This window comes from Oreochromis aureus, linkage group 10, assembly GCF_013358895.1.
Source record: "Oreochromis aureus strain Israel breed Guangdong linkage group 10, ZZ_aureus, whole genome shotgun sequence".
Taxonomy (NCBI): domain Eukaryota; kingdom Metazoa; phylum Chordata; class Actinopteri; order Cichliformes; family Cichlidae; genus Oreochromis; species Oreochromis aureus.
The window spans coordinates 1042629-1055605 of record NC_052951.1 but is presented as its reverse complement, the minus strand read 5'-3'; the positions used below and the strand labels follow the sequence as shown (position 1 = coordinate 1055605).

The 12977-nt window shown below is 43.6% G+C and overlaps 1 protein-coding gene across 1 annotated transcript in view; it reads left to right on the top strand.

Moving 5' to 3' along the window:
- The first annotated feature begins 205 nt into the window (after positions 1-205).
- Positions 206-12977, top strand: part of sim2 (SIM bHLH transcription factor 2) — a 41474-nt gene continuing 28702 nt past the window's right edge. The window contains exons 1-2 of the mRNA XM_031758978.1: positions 206-380; positions 5209-5291. Of these exons, the coding sequence (XP_031614838.1) occupies positions 206-380; positions 5209-5291 (258 nt within the window). The remainder of the gene's footprint in view (positions 381-5208; positions 5292-12977) is intronic.

The following is a 12977-nucleotide window of genomic DNA, read 5'->3' as shown; positions in this document are numbered from 1 at the left end:
CACAGGTGAGAGTGGAAAGTTGACAGGGCTGGGAGTTGAGCTGCTGCTGCTGATACGGGCACAGGAGGCCCGGGACTCTCGGACCTCTCCGGCACTCAGCACATCGCACTGCTGCGACACACAGCAAGTCGTTCTCACGGAAACGCCGTGTTTCTGACTCGTCGCGTGTTTTCATGCAAGCAGCGTTTAACTGAAAGTTCTTCAAATGAAGGAAAAATCAAAGAATGCTGCGAAAAAGCGCAGAGAGAAAGAGAACGGAGAGTTTTATGAGCTGGCCAAGCTGCTGCCTCTGCCGGCGGCCATCACCTCCCAGCTGGACAAGGCCTCCATCATCCGACTGACGAGCAGCTACCTCAGGATGCGGAGCATTCTCCCCGACGGTAGGCACCCGACACCCTTTCATTTGTAGCCGATTCAGACCAGAGGTTTTCTTCCAATAATAATAACAATAATTATTAATAAGTATTTTGTTAGTTAGATGGTCACAGTAGGTTAGAAGTTTAAACACTGATGTCTGCTTCAAACGCCGGACTCATTTATCAAGATGAATTATTTCATTAGTGCCCGTAGGCACTGGGGCAGTGCGGGAAAACTCTGTCAACACTCAGAAAGTCTGCTTCAGTCACCTGACCGGCCCGTTGGTCGTTCCCGCGTGGATTCTTACCGAGTTTGAAGTCTAATCCAGCTGTAATCCACGAATGACAACAAAGCTTCATAATACAGATGCACGAGACGTGGATTTCTAAAGGCGTCATAGACGAAAGACAGAGTCCTGCTCAGGGACGCCGCTGTGTTTCAGCACAAATGTGTTCTCATGCTGAAAGTTCAACGGTTTATTATTTGGTTTGATAATATTATATACAAATAGCATGTAATACTACTACTACTACTAATAATAATACTAATACATTTGATTTCTAGGCGTCACCTTACATTAGTACAACAAAATAAAAACAAAAGGTAAATGTAAAATAAAAAACAAAACAAAAATGAAAGTATAAAAGCTAAACAAGGTTAAAATCGACTTAGAATCGATGGTTTTAAGACGCGATTTAAAAGGAGAGAGGAGGTCTGTAGTCCGGAGATCTGCTGAAAGTGCATCCAAAGTCTCGGGCAGAACAAGTCCCACGGTAGCCCCACGGTAGTCCCACGGTAGGCCCACGGCAGGCGGGCAGGTGGAACAGACAGAAGGGAAGCTCTCCGTATGGAGACGATCAGATAAATATGGAGGAGCGAGGTTATGAAGCGCTGTTATTATTATTATTATTATTATTATTATTATTATTATTATTATTATTATTATTATTCTCTCCAGCAGAGATCGCAGCTTGCATTCTTTTTACATTTTTAAAATGGGTTTCAGCATCCAGGCCCATGTGAAGCCACATGTGGCCGGTACTTTTTGTGGATCTTTGACAGAATGACTCGTGTCTGTGTAAATGTGACCGTCAAAGTTAAACGTGTTAGCAGTGCTGAGCCTGTGTTAAAGTGAGTGCAGAAATAAGCGTGGGCCTGTTACTGCACGGCTGAGGCTGCTTTTAATGAAGGAAGCTTCGTTTGTCTCTGATTGTACTGGTCTGCATCGCTCTGATACGGAGAGCTTATTTCTTCTTCTGCTAAATGTTTATTATGTTCAGTGTTTAGTTTGGCATCATCATGAGGCAGTTATTGTTTATTTTGCGCTGATTCAGAACATGCCGCGTTTGGCTGAAGCTAAACGCTCCACATCAGGAGCCTCGGCATAATCTGACAGCATTTATCCCGCCTGATAGCTGACATCAGCGTCATCTGTTAAAAACGAACAGGATTACAACAACTGTAACTGTAACAGTTACAAATCAGGACTCTTGTTTTTCTCTGTTTGCAGTTAAAAAATAGAAAATATTTAATTCAATTGAAATTTCAAGTGGAATGTAAAGATGAAAAAACATCTTTTTGTATCAAAGTGTGAGTTTTACATGTGTTAAAAAATATTATCCACATACCGAGATATACATACATTCAGAAGAAATACACAAGTATGCATTTCACTTCTATTACTATCAAATACACGTTGAACTATATTTGTCACGTGATCTTATTGCGTTATTGATTATTATTAATTATTAATATCTGTTGTTCGTTTGTAAAACTGTTCTGGTCTCATTAGCTCATCAGTGTCATTGTCCAAAATGAACTCTCAAAGGATTGAAATCAAGTTACCGTCACATTAGTTTGACTTTGAAGAAAAGTAGGAATACTCACCATACCTGGCATCGAAAGACTGTAAATATACAAACATTCTTTACCTTACATAATTACATATAATTTCATGCTATTATAGTAATGTGATTACGTGACTTTTTTTAAGTGTTGCGGGTCATATGACCTATTTTTCTCTATTTTCCTTCCATTTAAATGAACATTACAGTGTGCGCAGTATTAGGCAAAATGCACTACTCTTTAGTCCGCACACGTTCTTTTTATTAAAAGATAGTGTCGTTTCAGCCTTCTGTGAGTAATGAAGGGAAGTGTAACCTGTTTTCCAGTTGCTCCTCCTGAGACTGTTGCAAAATAAAAACTCTGTTGATTTTTTTATTTCCTCAGTGGACGCTTGGCGGGCTGTGAGATGACTCCTATTACTGTTTTACAGTTTATTTGAATGGTTTAATATTTTGTTTTAAAAAAACAACAACTGTAATTTAAATGTAATATAATTTCAAATACCAACATGTCCAACTGATAAATGTAAAAAAACAAATAAAAATAAATGTATGAAATGTATAAAGCATATATATATATTCTGTTTTTCAAAAGTAAAAGCTATAGTATTGCAGAGTGGAACTGTATGATGTCAGTACTCATGGTGAACGTTACACAGTGGCTATTCTGATTTTGCTATTTGAATTCATTTGTAGTTCCAGTGGCCTTGGGGAAGAAATCGTACCTCGGTTTGACCTCCGATGGGTGCTGAGGCAGCAGGTCACTCAGGTGTCTTTGCAGAAGAGAAATGAGCTTCTTGTGCTGTTTATGGCATTATATTTATATTGTAAGGTAGAGAGTGAACAGCAATCCAGAGAAAATACCAACAATCTCAAACTGAGGTTGTGAGAAACATTCTTTACTCTTTACGGTTTATTTGACCTCTAATAGAGGATAGCATTATTTTTTTTACTGGAATTCAGAGAAAACTTTTTGCATTCCCAGAAACTTGATCCTGTTTTTCTGGATATTTTCAGACCTGGACGAAAAGAATCAACTTGATTTCTGTGCCCAGATTCTCGAGCATGTTTCAAGACAAGCTTTCTTCAGTATTAACACGTTGTAGAGTGTACCTCACTTTTTTTTTTTATTTGTTTCACTTGTCTCAATATTGATTTTAAAAAATGTGCTTTTGATGTCTCATTTTGTTGGATACTTTTCATGTCTTTTAACAGCTAAAATGTGTCTCTCCCAGACGTATGGTTAAATTTCATGATAGCAGCATGAAACAAACGTACACACATTTCAGTCTATTTAAAGCTATTTCTTTCTCTTTTCCATGCACACACCAGTCCACAGCAGAGCCTGGAGTCAGGAGGGATTTTGTGGTCATCAGCTTAATATAGGATGTTATTCTGCTGAGCGCATGTCTGGATTACTGGCATAGTTAGAGAAATTTAACTGGATCATTTTTGTATTAATGACACAATAACACAATTCACTCCAATAAGTAAAAAAAAAAAAAAAACCCAAATCAAACGTTGTTCTCCTTCTTTTTTCAATCACTTACTTTGTGTTTCTCACATCTCTTCACTCACTGGCTTTCAGCAGATTTCATGTGAAATAACATTTGATATTAAAAGCAGAATTAGTTCTACAAACTGCACTGATTAGCAGAAACACTGGTTTACAGTTCTGTCTCAATGTCTTTGCAGGACCTGACTGTGCAGAGATGAACTGTTCCATATTTATGTAGCCTGAAAATGTTTCACTTAGTTTCCAAGTTATAGATTTAAAACCAAAACAAAACAAAACTTCCACTGTGTGAATGGGACACCACCATGACGACATGACAAAAAAGAGTTTAGATGAATTATGTCAAGCCTTAACTGTTCAGGACAATTCTCATATTTTATCTGCCTCCTTATTGTCTGTTTTCAGATTTTCCCACACATACTGTGTAAATATGGCACAGCACATACAGTAGGTAGTAATTAGTTCCATTGTGTATACAAAGAAGGATGCAGCTCAATAATGTTATTAAATTATAGAACACTGTAATATTTCAGAATATTCAGAATACTCCCACTGATTCATTTTTGTATGTCAGCTGGCCAACATACAGAATACACAGCTGAGGGTTCTGGGCAAATCTCATACATAGGTAGGAGAATACTCTTGGAAAAGGAAAGTTAACATTAGAGATTTCCTTTTGATCTGAAAATTTACACGGTCCGATTCTAGAAGAACAGCAGTGGTTCGATCTGCTCCGGTCTGCGTGCCAAATATCCTTGAACCTCGAAGCTGCTCTCCGATGCATCCATCACATTATAAATGTGTGTAAATGTTAGATAGAAAGCACTTCAATGGAAAACAGAAACAAAGAAAAACGCACATGTATGAATTCAATGAATGAGGAAAGTTGTGTAAAGTGCTTTGAGCTCTTTTGATCCTGTATGTTGGACAGCAGCAACAGTCTACTCAGTGTCACAAATATTGCATGTTTTTACCCTTAGTTAGACAAATAAATAAACAGTTAGAGTAGAAAAAATGTGCCAAATATTCTAAAAGTTTTTCTGAGATTAAAGATTTTTTCATTTAATTCCACCCAGATTGTAAAAAATACTAAAACACCAACTTGTTTTTTCTTCCAATGAAAACAAACAACGACAAATTTCCAACAACCTTTTATATATAAATCATGACACATTATTTTAATACTCTTCTGATGGCATCAGTATCTAATAAATAAAGTTTCCTCTGCTTGGCTTTGTAGTGAAATAAAAAATCAGCATGTCTGATGCTTCAGTTATTTAATTTTATTAAGGTCGGCTTCATTTGCCCAAAAACTTTGTGAAAGAATATTTTCTTCATGTAAAAAAGAAAATGAATGTGTGACATTAACTTTGTTCTAGTGACCGTGTGTGTTTTTCAAAGATATATTTTTAATTTGTTGGGTAGTCTGTGGTTTGTGTGACTGATGGAGCCAGCCTTTGTCTCTCTGATTGTGTCTGTCTCTCTGTGCAGGTCTGGGTGATGGATGGGGGCAGTCAACAAGGTTCAGTCCTCTGGACAGCATGGCAAAGGAGCTGGGTACCCACCTTTTACAAGTCAGTATAGCCAATAACCCACCATGTCACCGTACTATGCTCTTACACAGTTTCCTCTAATCACTAACTTATCACGTGTTGTATGAAACTGACGCCGTGTGTAAAATGAGATTACTGCATGTGAGTGCTGGTGTGCTGGTGTGAGAGCTAAATTTGGACTTAAACGATTTTGTTAACTTAAATGATTTGGGTTCCTCTGACATTTGCATTTTACACCACATCTGGAAATGACTTTTTAATGCAATGATGCAATAAATATGGTCCTCATATCTCTGCAGAAGAAAGATAAGAATATCAAATGAATTATATGATGTGAAAAATTATATAATATTTCTTATTAACATTAAAAGATTTCAATCTTCTTAACAAGTATATTCTCTGTTGAACCTGTTTTATGAAGGACTCACATCAAACTTGAGTTGATGGTCAAAGACTGTTCTGTTTGTAACAATGCCTGACTTCCACTTCACAAATTTGGGTAAAACAGGGCCATGGACAGGCTCAGGACCTTGAAGCATGGGTGGATATAGAGAAATTTTATTAGGGTGGCATGGAAATCAAATGGGGTGGCCAAATCAAAGCCTTTCAAAAAAACAAACTCATATGCAGGTGTTACATATGGTTAAAATGATTCAAATGCAGTAAGTATACACGTGTTTCTATAACTTAATTATTTTCTGTAGCCCACATAATTAAACATTTCAATTACATAACACATGTGAATTTTGATTAGATGTACTGTATAGCCTGTATAATTAAAAAATATGTAGCCCAATAAGTATAAAATCCAGAAAGCTACACAACATGGGGCAGTTCATATACAAACACAAGTCTAACTGAAGCTTTTGTTAAAAAAAATAAAATTGTTGCTTAAATTTACACCAAATGTCAGAAATCTGCACCATCATGAACAAAAATTTAAATCTAATTTTTCATTATTTCACCCTGTGAGGTCCAAAATATAACTGTCCAGTTTTCACTCCTTTTGATTTTACATTTGTATTTCACCTTCAAATGTTTTTTTTTCCTTGCCTTGCTTGGTGTCATTCTCTTCAGCTCAACCTCACGTGTCTCAATTTACAGTTATTTTTTTCATTGACATATTACATTAACACAACTGATCTGAAATCACACACAAAATATAAAATCCTAGTAGTAGTTATATTATTTTACTGTAAAAAACACAGACATGTTTAGTAAATTATTTTCATAACTTGAAATGCAAATATAAAGTGTACATTTTGAAAGAATTGTGCACAAATTTGTAAACAATAAAGTTATATACAACTATTTATCTATGGTACATTTTTCCACCGATAGGAAAGAGGTGGCTTTTGTTCTTTCTTTACTGTTTTTCACGCTGTCCTGAGAAAATGCTTTTTTTTAACCGCTTATACTTCGTTTTTTTAATCATAACTCTGAGTTTAGTGTCCTGTCATTAAAATTTAAAAACTGGTGTATACTTTGAAGTCCGAACTTTCAAAACAAGCTGAAACACAGACTCAGCGTGGCTGCAGCTTGTTGCTATGGGCTGAACCATTTGTTAATGGTGGTGGTGATGGTTGTGGTGGTGGTGGGGGCATCTATGCAATGTATTCAGTTTTAAAATTCAATTTTCAATTCAATTATATTAATTTTAATTGTTGCTGGGATCAAAGTGTTAATGCTACCTTATTTTAATAAACAACACTGCCGTATGCATAGGGATGGCAAGAGATCATTTTAGGGTGGCACATGCCACCCCCTAGATCCGCCCCTGCCTTGAAGCAAGGACAAGAGGACAGTGTCATCAGAAAACGTAATTATAAATCTTTTCTCATACCAAGTCCAGCAGCTGTTGGTTTACATACTAAAAAGAACTGGTGACAGGACACAGCCCCGAGGTGAACCAGAGCTTGACACGACTCTGACGGACACTTGTCCATTAACGAGGACCTGTTGAGCTCTGTCAGTAAGAAAGTGTAAAATCAGCATTAGGAGCTGGTCTGGGAGTTTAAAATAAGAGGCACGTCTCTCCATCAAAATATGAGGTTGAATCTTATTAAAAGCTGAGGAGAAATCTGCAAAACAGATGCATGAGAACTGGGTTTTTCAAAGTGCTAATAGACTTTATTTAATGTGAATAGTTTAGCGTCATCCACACTTACTTGGTTGATAAGCAAATAGCAAAGGATCAAGTTTTCCATTAATAAAGGACACAATAATACTTTTTTAATACTTTTACTTTTCAAAGGTTTCCATTACTAGTCATGTAAGTACAACTGCTATGCATTAGCATACTGATTAATGGAGGGCATATTTTTAATTCCCTGCCAGGCAGCTGTAAGATTTTTATTTCTATAATTCACCTCAATTTTAGCTTTATAATTTGTTTAGCCTTTTTAATTTCGTACCTCTCAGGAGACAGCTTTTTTCTCAGGAACATCTCCACATCTGTATATCAGTTTCTTTGTTATTGATGAATGCTTTGATTTCCTTGGTTATCCAACATTTGGGTTTTGGATAAATAACTTTTTAGTTGGAGTCCACACAAAAGTGATATATGATGAGACAGATTAACAGAGATCATTAATGTTGTTACTAGAGATGGACCGGTATCGGTCCGATACTGACCTAAATTACTGGATCGGATATCGGAGGGAAATAAAAAATGTAATCCGATCCATTAAATATCATGAATGCACCTCACAAAACTTGCGACACGGCGTAACTCAGTTCATAACCTTAGCATGTTGCAGCAGTATGCGTCACGTGATAGAGCGGCTGTGTGTATTTGTAGCCTCGCTACCAAACCGGCATTTCATTTCCGAGAAGGTTATCCCAGAGAGAAGTAAAGCAAGTGTGTAAGTTCATCTCTGAATGTTTGCAAAGCATTCCCATGTTAAGCTTAACAACCGATATATGGAGCGACTGCCTCTTCTCTATCTCTCCCTCTCTTGTTGCTACTTCAATCATGAAACTGATCAATGATCAGCTGATCGGCTTTTCTGTCGCAAGTCCGTCTCTCTTCTTTGTTTTTGGCCCACTTTGCACCAGAAAGAGGAAACCAGCGGCTAAACAACAGCAGCACGTTTAAGCTTGATAAGCTGTTGTTAGAATTTATTTAATTGTGGTGGACCACTGGAGGGCTCCACTCACACCCAGTCCTCAGGAAGTGTTGTTGTTATGTTTTGGAGGGAAAAGAGTTCAGTTCTGTGGTGATGAGAATAAACGACGAGTGATAATCGAGAGCTCTCGTGTCGTCTGTGTTTACCTCCACATTGGTGACCCCTGACTCGAACATGCTGCAGTCCGATGGTGGCACCGACTCCGCTCTGGATGCATCAGCAGCCGGACTTTTGGCTTCACGATCCCCCGTCGTGGTTCGTGCACGTGGAGGCTCAGTTCGCCCTTCGTGGCATCTCGGCTGACGACACGAAATATCACCAGGTGGTGGCCTCTCTCGACCCGCTATAGCCACCCGTCGTGCGTTGCCTCTCCTCCGGGACCCACCTGCCCGAGGGAAGTCGCGCCGCCCTTAAGGAGCTGCTTCTTCAGCGCTATGCCCTCTCCGACGCAGAGCGAGCCGAGAAGCTCCTCTCCCTCTCAGGCCTGGGTGGCGGTACGGCTCTCGAACTGATGGAGCGCATGCTGTCCTTTCTCGGTCCGGACGACGGGGGATTCCTGTTCGCCCACATCTTCCTCCGACAGCTGCCGGCGGCCGTGAGAGCCGGCCTCGCCAACTCTCCACTTCTGGGCACGGCGATTATCGCTCCCTGGCTGAGGACGCGGATCGTATTCTCTTGGCTACCCGTGCTTTCCACGATCACGACCTAGTTCCAGCCTCGCCTCCTACTTCCCCGCTGACCTGCCCCGACGTGTCCGCTCCTTCGCTGGCGGCAAAGGTCGCGGCACAGCCACACCGCGGACGGGACCTCTGTTTCTACCATCAGCGTTTTGGCCCCAGAGCGCGCCGCTGTTTGCTGCCTTGTGTTTTTCCTACCCTGGGACACGGGACCCGACAGCGCGCTGTAGCGGCCGCGACTGCTGGCGACAAAGAAAAGCTGCTCTTCATAGAAGACTCGCGCTCCGGGAGACGTTTCCTGGTCGACTCCGGCTCACAGAAGAGCCTCCTTCCCCCGTCCGGCGCCGACAGTTTAGCAGCGGGCTGCGGACCGCAGCTCATTGCGGCTAATGGCTCTCCCATCGCAACGTTCGGGGAAAGGTTCGTGACTGTTTGTTTTCATGGTCGGGATTTCCAATGGACCTTTGTTGTTGCCGCTAGCTCTGTTCCTATTTTGGGCGCTGATTTTCTTTGTGCTCACGGACTGCTGGTCGATGTCGCTAACAGACGCTTAATCGACGCCCAGTCTTTTTCTTCAGTACCCTGTTTCACTCGCGCCATCGAGCCCCTGAATCGGGCTAATTCGGTGACTTCTGGGAATGTTTTTCAGCGTTTGCAATCTGAGTTCCCTTCACTGACTGTTCCTAATTTCTCAAACACGGCAACGAAGCACGGGGTTGAACATTATATTCCGACGGTCGGTCCCCCGGTGTTCGCACACGTGCGCCGCCTCGACCCCGCGAAACTCTCCGTCGCTCGGGAAGAGTTTGCCGCCATGGAGCGCCTCGGCATTGTGCAGCGCTCGAATAGTGCCTGGGCCTCTCCGCTACACATGGTGCCCAAGTCCGACGGTCGGTGGCGGCCGTGTGGGGATTTTCGCCATTTGAATAATGTCGCGGAGAACGACCGTTACCCCATTCCCCACATACAGGATTTTTCCGCCCACCTCGCCGGCTCCTCGATTTTTTCTAAAATTGACTTGGTGCGGGGGTATCACCAGGTTCCCGTGCGCGCCGAAGACGTCCCGAAAACTGCCGTTATTACCCCTTTCGGCCTGTTTGAATTTTTGCGCATGCCGTTCGGCCTGAAAGGCGCCGCCCAGACTTTTCAGCGGTTGATGGACTCTGTCTTGCGCGGGCTGCCTTTCGTCTTTGTGTACCTTGACGATATATTGGTGGCCAGCTGTTCTGAGAGTCAGCACGCGTCACATTTGCGTCAGGTTTTCCAGCGCTTGGCGGCACACGGCCTGATCGTCAACCCGTCCAAGTGCCAGTTCGGCTTGCCAGTTCTGGATTTCTTGGGCCACCGCATTTCCGCTGACGGTGTGGTTCCGTTGCCGGACAAGGTCCGGGCCGTTTCGGCTTTTCCGCGTCCTGCGTCCGTTAAAGCACTGCAGGAGTTCTTGGGGATGATCAATTTCTACAACCGCTTTCTCCCCAGAGCCGCGCACCTGCTGCAGCCTCTCTATGCTGCCTTGAAGGGTAAAACTGCTAAGGACCCGATTGATTGGCTCCCTGAACGCATCCAGGCGTTTTCTGATGCCAAGGCCGCGCTGGCAAACGCTGCCCTGCTTGCCCACCTGTTTCCATCGGCGGAGATTGCGTTGACCACCGATGCGTCGGACGTGGCGGTGGGCGCAGTTTTGGAGCAGCGGGTCTCCGGTGCCTGGCAACCGCTTGCCTTTTTCAGTCGCACGCTTAGGGACAGTGAGCGCAAATATAGCATTTTTGACAGGGAGTTGCTGGCCCTGCACCTTGCGACCCGGCATTTTCGTTTTTTTCTCGAGGGTCGGAGTTTCACCGCGTATGTTGATCATAAACCCTTGACATTCGCGATGTCCAAGGTCTCTGACCCGTGGAGCGGGCGCCAGCAGCGCCAGCTGGCAGCCATTTCCGAGTTCACAACTGACATTCAGCACGTGGCTGGTAAGTCCAACTGCGTGGCCGACTGTCTATCCCGCGCGCTGGTTTCTCCCGTTTATGTTGGCATAGACTTTGACGCTATGGCCGCTGATCAACGGGCGGACCCGGACGTCCTTGCCCTTCGGTCTGAGCAAACGGGCCTTGTACTGGAGGACAGACCCGTGTGGAACGGCGGGCCTAGCCTGCTTTGTGACGTTTCCACCGGCCGACCATGCCCTGTAGTTCCACTTTCGTGGCGTCGTCGCGTTTTCGACTCCGTACACGCCCTCTCTCATCCAGGCGTCCGGGCCTCGGTCAAGCTGGTCAGCTCTAGGTTCGTTTGGCCGGGCCTTCGTAAATCGGTGAAAGAATGGGCAGCGGCGTGCATCCCATGCCAACGCGCTAAGATCCATAGGCACACACAGGCGCCCCTCGAATCCTTCCGCGTTCCAGGGAGGCGTTTTGATCATGTACATGTGGATCTGGTTGGTCCCCTGCCGCAGTCACAAGGTTTCACGCACCTTTTGACTGTGGTGGACCGCACAACCCGTTGGCCTGAGGCAGTGCCTCTGGCGTCCACTACAGCTGCAGCAGTGGCCAGGGCATTTTTGTCAACGTGGGTTTCGCGTTTCGGTCCCCCCGCCGACATCACCTCAGACAGGGGCCCCCAGTTTGTTTCCGAGCTTTGGTCTGCCATGGCTGACGGCCTGGGTGTCAAGGTCCACCGAACCACTGCGTACCACCCGCAGGCCAACGGGATGTGCGAGAGTTTCCACCGGTCGCTTAAGGCCGCGTTCCGTGCTTCTCTCACAGATGGCGACTGGGTTGACCGCCTCCCATGGGTTTTACTGGAGTTGCGCTGCGCAGTTAAAGAAGACCTCGGGGTTTCCCCGGCTGAACTTGTCCTCGGTCAGCCCCTCCGGGTCCCCGGGGAATTCTTGCCCAAGTGCCCACCCCCGTGCTTCGCTCCCTCTGTGCTGTCTCTCCGTCCCCCAAGAGACTCGTTTTCTCTTCCTGGCCCAGTGCACTATTGTCTGCCCGACACCTTTGTTCCGAGGTCGTTGGACTCTTCGCAGTTTGTTTTCGTCAGGCATGACGCTCATAGGCCTCCGCTGCGTCCACTGTATGACGGCCCCTTTAGGGTTATTCAACCGGGCCGGAAGCATTTCCTTTTGGACTTTGGGGGTCGTCAGGAGACTGTTTCTATAGAGATTGACAGACCACGTGACTTTCGCGCAATGCATGCCGGGCACCGGTGGCAAAACATTGAAATTGCCGCATTAAATGCAAGCATTTGCAGCACCGCAAAACGTTTATTCTCCGGTTCCAATACCTTCTTGGTTTTTCTTTCCTCACCAAAAAAGCTATGTACAAAACGAAGGAGAACAATGCTGGTCCGTACAAAGACAGACTCGACGAAAAAGGCAAAGAAAAGGTACTTGGAAAAGTCAAAGGAGTGAAAGGGTCAGACCCTTACGAGCACACAGAGTGGACAAAAGAGGTCAGCGTGCTGCCCAACTTTCACCACGCTCAGATTTATAATTATACGGTTCTTGGAGTGAGTGCATACACTCATGAAGTTTTTAGTAACTTCAGGTCACTGCAACAAGCCCAGGTACAGTTTACCATCGGATGGGTACAGGACCTTGAAATGCACCGTGTAGAACACAAGACCATCGTACGAACAAAGGTAAGTTTACCAGTCTCACAAATCGCCTTCATAAATACACATTCGTTAACCGTTTATTAATAGGAGCTTTGAGCTCACGGTAATTAATTTGTAGTGAAAAGAATTTCTGGTACGCATTACAGAAATGTAGCAGTGACAATAATATTGTATGCTGTAATCGCACTGGACAATTAGTGATACAAAAATCTATATCCTGTGAATAAAAGTATATGTTTTCAGCGCCATATAAGACGTATTAACTACTACAAAACACTTACCTTGGTGGAAATGCT